The sequence below is a fragment of the Quercus suber genome, unplaced genomic scaffold (genome assembly GCF_002906115.3).
Source record: "Quercus suber isolate HL8 unplaced genomic scaffold, Cork oak 2.0 scaffold_4, whole genome shotgun sequence".
NCBI classification, from domain to species: Eukaryota; Viridiplantae; Streptophyta; class Magnoliopsida; order Fagales; family Fagaceae; genus Quercus; species Quercus suber.
The window spans coordinates 818,383-826,674 of NW_027069470.1; the positions used below are offsets into that span (position 1 = coordinate 818,383).

Here is an 8,292-nt window from a genome sequence, read left to right on the forward strand (position 1 = left end):
TTTAATCCCCCACCCCTTTTTGGGGCCTATGTAAAGTAATATTAGCTTAACAAAAAGTAAAAAAATGCAAAACTACTCCACTCTATCACTTCACAATTTTGCCTACTTCAAAAAAAATAGCTTTACCAAATGCTTGTGCATTGACATCAAGACGCACAAAACATGCTTGCATTATAAAACCTCTCATGTGGTGATTTCCGGATCAGGTGCTCCATTGTGAGTGAATCAAATATTCTACAGATGTCACATGATTCCAATGCACCAAGGGAAAGGATCTGCCTGTTTAAGGCCATGGGGAAAATTAAACCTGTCAGAATGCAAATATTCCATACAATGAAATTCTTTTTGCTACATTTAAGCACCCTACTACTGGGGGATCAAATCCTGGATTCACCATTCAACCACAAGGGTCGGCTTCATGTTCACATCAATAAATTTTACTATAGAGAGTTGTGTTGTTGACCAACGGAAAACTTGAGAGAAAGAAAGATGCACAAACAAAAAGGACAGCCAAAAAAAAAAAAAAAGCCGAGGTGAAGTATCTCTAACTCTTATCAGTTATGCTGAATCTTAACTAACTGCTTGAAAATTTTAATGAGCTTTTGTATTTTGGTTGGTGCCATAAGTTTGAGCAGAGTCAATGGTTAGTAGATACCCTTGACTGATGAGTTACTGATGTTATACCTTCTTCGGGAGCTGTTACAGCACTGGGTTCCTCATTGATTACTTGACAATTTGAATGAGGTTTTGTATTTTGGTTGGTGCCATGACTTTGGGCAGAGTCAATGGTTAGTAGATACCCTTTATTGATGAGTTACAGATGTTATGCCTTCTTCGGGAGCTGATACAGCACTAGGTTCCTCTTTCTCTGTCGCAATAGTGAAGTTCAGACACACTCAATTATCACCAATAATCCCCACATGAGCATTTCCCTTCCTTAAAGCAGTGAAACCTGTGAGTATCTCTAATAGTGATTTCCCTCCCAGAAATGGCAGAAATAAATTTGATTGCGTTGTGGCAATCCCCACATATCCTTAGGTTCTTCACGACAAGTATAGGCTCTCCATCTTTAGTCGAGATCAGCCCAAAAGCAACTGCTAGCTTCTCACTGTGATGCCCTAACCTCATCTCCTTCTCTCCCTGCCCTGTTTCATCATCCTTAACCAAAGCCCATCTCACATCTGGCACATACCCTGCTCGCTTCATCTTCTCTGACATCTCCTCCAAGTATTCGTATATTTCCTTTGTCATCGGGTGTGAACTATCTTCAGCCACGAACACATGTATCCTCTTATTCACCTCAATCCAGCTACAACCTGGTTTCTTTTTTACACCTCTATCTCGCATAAGCTTTCTAACTGTTGCTGATTCTTCCCATTTTCCAGCACTGGCATATATATTGGCAAGCATGACATAGGGAACAGCATTTGAAGGTTCCAGCTGAAGAACATTATTGGCGGCCTTTACTGCTAGCTCCATGTTTCCATGTGTTCTACAGGCACCAAGTAATGAAGCCCAACCAATTGAGGTTTTGTATTTTGGTTGGTGCCATGACTTTGGGCAGAGTCAATGGTTAGTAGATACCCTTTATTGATGAGTTACAGATGTTATGCCTTCTTCGGGAGCTGATACAGCACTAGGTTCCTCTTTCTCTGTCGCAATAGTGAAGTTCAGACACACTCAATTATCACCAATAATCCCCACATGAGCATTTCCCTTCCTTAAAGCAGTGAAACCTGTGAGTATCTCTAATAGTGATTTCCCTCCCAGAAATGGCAGAAATAAATTTGATTGCGTTGTGGCAATCCCCACATATCCTTAGGTTCTTCACGACAAGTATAGGCTCTCCATCTTTAGTCGAGATCAGCCCAAAAGCAACTGCTAGCTTCTCACTGTGATGCCCTAACCTCATCTCCTTCTCTCCCTGCCCTGTTTCATCATCCTTAACCAAAGCCCATCTCACATCTGGCACATACCCTGCTCGCTTCATCTTCTCTGACATCTCCTCCAAGTATTCGTATATTTCCTTTGTCATCGGGTGTGAACTATCTTCAGCCACGAACACATGTATCCTCTTATTCACCTCAATCCAGCTACAACCTGGTTTCTTTTTTACACCTCTATCTCGCATAAGCTTTCTAACTGTTGCTGATTCTTCCCATTTTCCAGCACTGGCATATATATTGGCAAGCATGACATAGGGAACAGCATTTGAAGGTTCCAGCTGAAGAACATTATTGGCGGCCTTTACTGCTAGCTCCATGTTTCCATGTGTTCTACAGGCACCAAGTAATGAAGCCCAACCAATTGAGCCAGGGCTAAATGGCATTGTCTCAATTAGCCTCTCAGCTTCACTCAGTTTGCCAGCACGACCCAAAAGATCTATCATGCATGAATAATGCTCTGCTTCTGGTTCAATGCTGAACTTTTCTTTCATCATATTGAAATAATTCTGACCCTCCTCAACCTTTCCAGTGTGAGCACATGCACAAAGGACAGAGATAAAGGTTATGCTTGTAGGGGCAATATCTATCTCCAGCATTTGCTGAAAAAGACGTATTGATTCTGTTCCAATACCATGTTTAGCATAACCTGCAATCATTGAATTCAACGAGACAGTATTGTGCTCCGGCATCCTATCAAATAACCTCCTTGCATCTTGAAGATTCCCACACTTTGAGTACATTGCAACGAGAGCATTATTGACTGAAATTCGATTCGAAGGAATCTCGGATTTGATTGCCAATGCATGAATCTGTTTTCCTTGAGAGGGAGATGACAAATTGGAACATGCACTAATCACACAGACGAAACTGCAATCATCAGGGCGGTAACCAACATGTTGCATCTGCCGAAAGCAATCAAGAGCATCTTCAGAGAAATCCTCATGTTGGGAAAACCCTGAAATCATTGTGTTCCAAAGAACCAAATCTGGTTCAGGAATCTCTTGAAATACTTTCCTACAATCTGACATACCACCCTTACACTTGGAATATAAATCAATCAAACCACTACCAACATGTGAATTCTGGTGAAATCCAGTCTTTATCAACTTAGCATGAAACTGAAGCCCACCCAACAAATCCTCCACACATGTAAACGCAGTCAAAACACTAGCCAAAGTAAACATGTCAACAACAAATCCACTCCTAACCATTTCCTGAAACAATCCCAGCGCTTTTGATCCTTCCCTATGTTGCCCATACGCCACGATCATTGAATTCCAAGACACCTCATCTCTAAACTCCCCCATCCCATAAAACACCCTCTTTGCCTCCTCCAAAAACCCGTTCTTACTATAATAAGTAACAAGCGCATTGTTAACCGAAACATAAGAATCAAACCCACCCGACACTGTCAAAGCGTGCACTTGTCTTATCATGTCTATATCATCAGAACAAGCCGTGACCATACCAGAGAGAGTGAAGCCATCCATGTCAAGACCCATCTCCCTCATCCCCGAAAACAAGCGAAATGCAGGTTCAGGTTCACCACGATCTGCATAGGTAGAAATGAGAGTGTTATAAGAGACAAGGTCTGGTTGCGGCATTTGATCGAACAGTTGGTGGGCAATATCAGTTCTTGATTCTTTAGCGTAGGCAGCAATGATGGCGTTGAACGAGAACACATTGGGTCTAAAGTGCAGTGAAAGGCGTTGCGGGCAGCAGAGAGGCGGCCACATTTGGAGTATGCAAGGATGAAGTGGTTGGAGAGGTAGGTGGAAGAAGGGATAAGGGACTTGATGTATAGGGTGTGGAGGGACTTGGCAGTGAGGAGATCTTTCTGGGTAATGCATGTTTTCAAAAGGTGACGAAAGGTTTGGAGGGACCATGGCCATGACCATGAGATTTGGTTCATCTACTACGTACTTTTACAGGGAAACGCATGGGCATGTGTTAAGTTTACGAGGAACTAGTTAGTTTGGAAGAGTACCTTTTGGNCTAATATATTTTAAGGGAAATTCATGTATCTAAAAGGCGTACTCAAAATGTGAATAATATTATAAATTTAATTTTTATTTATATATATATATATATATATTTTTTTTTGGTATTGTGTATCGTATCCTTTCATGTATTGTAAGATATAAAAACACATATTAGAATTTATAAATAAAATTATAGATATATTTTGAATTTGGAACATATTAAAATAATAACTAATTTATTTATCACTTATGTAATAATATTTAACAAAACTAGCTAAAATACATCAAATTAACATGTGTTTATAACATCCACATTCAAATTGATTAAACCCAAAAGTGTAATAAATGAGACAAAATAATAATTTATTTCTCGTCATTTTCATAATCTTACCTAATAAACTCTATCTATGTCAATGCTATCATTATATCTATTATCTTGCAAAATTATTATTTTTATTGAAATTTTCTTCCTCATAACAAACTATGAAAGAAAAAATCAAATATATTATCATGTAATATCTTGTTCATAGTACAGAAAAGAAATTTGCAAACATAAAAAGTGAACTGTCAAGTATATAGTCGAAAATTTTATAGTTGTAAAAAACAATTATAACAATTTGTTTTATAGGAATTATAACAACTTGTTGAATTCAAATCAGAGCATAAATTATTAAAAAAACATCTAGCTTAAACTTACATGTCTGTATGTTATAGTATACAAAATATTTCTACACATCTGTGTATTGTACAACTCATTCGTATGCTGTATTCTTATTTTATGATATGATACTTTTTTCCCAAGCATAAAATGTGATAAACTTTTTAAATTTTTTAGATTGGAGATTTGTTGATAGAATGGGTTTACTTCGGTAGATCTGGAGAAATTATACAGTTCTCTGGTGGACTATGTCATTTGTCCACCATTTTACTAAAAAGTTCCCACTTGTTTAAAATTGCTGAGTCAGTAATCAATTCTGTTTAAAATTTTTTTTTAACTCAGCAATTTTAGACAAGTGTGAGTCTTTTAGTGGAATGGTAGACCTTATAATTTCTTGTAAATTTGATCCAAAGCCTTATCCTCCCATCACGTTCGGAATTAATTATATTGTATCTTGGTCGAGCGTGCCCCCACACTCACATGGACATGAGAGTGTGGGAATGTGCCCCATGGCATAGATATCCACTCCAAAACAGTTTTAATTTAACTAGTAATGATAATTGTGAAGGAAGGAAGAAAAGTATTCATTGAAATTAGTTTTGTCCAACTAATTGTCGTCTATCACCTAATCATGAAGATGCCTAGGAATAAAAGGAAAATTAAAGCTGTGATCCAATTGTGAAGATATAGAGGTAGAGAAAAGTTAGGACAAGTATTATTATCTGTTATTAATTAACACTAATTATTATAGCTATGGTTAGGCAATAATAGGGTTAGTGTGAATTAACACTATGTTTGGTTGTAGACTTGTAGTCAAGGGAAGGGAAAAGAAAGGAAAAGAGATAGGGAAGGAAAAGAGAAAAGAAAAGGTAGAAAATATTAGCTTACTTAGGTGTATTTGGATACAGAAAAGAAAGAAAAGAATTTCATTCATTTCCTTTGTTTGGTTTATAAAGGGGAGGGAAAAGAAATTCGTGTATTTTTTTTTTTTTTGGTTATCAGGAATACATAAAACAGACAAAGGTTATCCCACACTAGAGGTGAGACCAGCACTAACAGTTCTATTAATATACATGCCAGCAGCTTTATATATGATATATCTATGACATATTTTCCACTTTTTTTATGGTATATAATTTTTTGCAGCTGTAAACGTGGGCATTTTGGGCAATTCCTTTAATCCAGCTATAAACAATTTAACCGTATCCAAACAGTCTGTAAGTGCTGGAAGGGTTCCTAAAAAAAAGTGATTGGAAGAGGCAGTGTCACAGTTTAGCCAATGCTAGAGAAAGGTTGGGAAGTGCTAAGGTTGGTAGCTGGGCATGTGGTGTGGGCTCACTTGTCCCCTATTGCCAGCTCCCAATAGCAACTGTCACGTAGGAAGTCATTTTAAACACGTAAATGCTAGCTACAACTTTTACAGTAACTTTGCTTCCGTGACAAGTTGTGAGTAGTAGAGTCTAAGTAATTAGTTCAGAATTTCACTACTTATAACTTATTCACATGGCAAATTATAGCAAAAGTTGTGGTAGAAGTTGTAATTTTAGCATTGTTCTTTTATACTTGTAACGTTATTGTTGCGTACACAACAAATTTGACAATACTTTTTACCTCTAGCTAATATTATAAGTTTATATTGGTTCTTATTTGGGTCATCACCATTAATATCATTTTTTTAACTGTATTATTAGTCATTTGCCACAAGCAAATATCAAATTTGTTTTGAAATTTTTTATATTTGTAGACTTTCCCCATTTTATACACTAAAAAGGCCACTTTAAAAAACCACTGCTTTTGAGACTAAACCAGGCAGTTATAGAGGACCAAATTTCTGCACTAATAATAGTGTGTGTTTGGCTCAAGCTTAAAAGATTAATTTATTTTACTATTTAGCTTATTTTTGCTATTATTCATGGGTCTCATTGCACTTTTTGGTATTATTCATAAATCTCATTGTACTATTTCAGTTAATTTTTACCTTTATCTATAGTACTTTTAGCAAAAAGTTTTCAGTTTTACTTTTATGTACTTCTATCTATAGTAACCATCTTTGTCCTCCAATGGACCACCATTGTTTCGTAAAAGAATATGTTTAGTGGGTGATTATCTAAAACTCACTATGTTAAATCCAAAGTCAATGTGAAGAAGCTACAAGTCTACAAGTGTTTTGATAATATTTTGTAAAAATAAGATTAGTCAAGAATCACGATTGTTGATATCACACTTTTTTAAATTTAAATTTATTTTTATTTTATCTTTGGCCAGACAACAATTTTATAATGGACGAGAAAATAATCAGCAATTTATGGACATGAAATAATAGTACGCACAAATAAATATCAGCTCAATTATTTATTTTTCATAAGCTGTTGGGTTCTTGGCTCACATTTGCTCTGCAAGTTCCACTATCAGCCCATATCTTTTTAAGTAATGCTAAAAACGTATAAAATATTACAATTTATGCTACAATTCATCCACGTTGCAATAAGAGTGAGTTGTGAATGGTAAAAATAACATAATAATTAATATCCTCAAGCCCTATAGGCTACACTTAGGGATGACAATTTTTGTCTGACTTGCGGGTACCTGGCCCAGCCCAGCCCAACCCTAATGGGCCGGGTTTTACTTGGTCCGATTAGGAATAGGGCCAGGTTTGGGTTTTTTTAAAAAAAAAAAAAAAAAAAAATCCAATCTAGGTCCGGGTCGGGTCTGGGTTTTATAAAAAATCCGGAGGGTACCCGACTAGGACCCGGACCCGGACTTGGCCCTATATTAGGAAATTACCAAAAAAAAAAAAAAAAGAAACCCATATATATATATATATATATATAATATATATATGTACCTATAACTAACCCTAAATCCCTAACTCAGTTCGCGCCTCCCTCATTTTAGCAGCAGCTCAGTGCTCACGCCTCCCTCCTCACCTCACCCTCACCCCCTCATTTTAGCTCACACCTCGCCTTCGCAGTCCTCACCCTCATTGCCTCACAAAAGCACACGGCCTCACATGCTTTCAGTCACAGCCATTCCTACACAGCCTCTCAATCTCACGCCTCGCCTCTACCTCTCACATTCCTACACAGCCTCACGCCTCGCCTCTGCTTCTCATAGCCTCACGCCTCCTCATTCTCTTGCTTTGCTGCAACCACGCTCTTCCTTAGGAACATCGTACTCCTCTTCTTTCTCTCTTTAGAATTTTTACTACGTGGGTTTTCGGGTTCTTTACACCTAGTTTTGTTGTTTGTGTTGTTTATCATGTGGGTATGCAATAAATTCAAAGTGGGTCATAGTGAAGGTCCAAAGGAAAGGTTTAAGAACATCAGGTGTTTGTACCATAAATAGGCTCAAATTTGTTGTTTGGGTGTTGCTGTGTTTAGTCAGTGCTGTGCTTGCTGAATTACCTTTTTTTTTTTGGTTAGGCCACGAATTGGACCCAATCCCTTAACGGAGCCCGACTGGGGCGGGTCTGGGCCTAGAAAAAAAATCCGTTTAGTAAACAGACCGGGTTCGGGCTGTGAGTCTTGACTCGTAAATCAAGTCCGAGTATGAAAAAATTCGGCCCAAATCCAACCCATTGTCATTCCTACACTTGCAAGTGAGCTAACCATCAATGGAGTGTTCTTAGAAGTGCGCAATCAGCTCCCACAAAGTGCTTGACAGCTCAAAAGTAGTTCAGAGCAAAAATCTCTGACACCACATTACT

At 37.6% G+C, this 8,292-nt stretch overlaps 1 protein-coding gene across 1 annotated transcript; it reads right to left on the minus strand.

Annotated features, from left to right (window-relative positions):
• Window positions 1–396: 396 nt before the first annotated feature.
• Window positions 397–3,934, minus strand: LOC111989586 (pentatricopeptide repeat-containing protein At3g49710). Its single transcript, XM_024021381.2, is given in 2 exon segments — window positions 397–3,639; window positions 3,642–3,934. Coding segments are annotated over 2 exon segments (2,169 nt in total). The 5' UTR covers window positions 3,859–3,934; the 3' UTR covers window positions 397–1,687.
• Window positions 3,935–8,292: the final 4,358 nt, after the last annotated feature.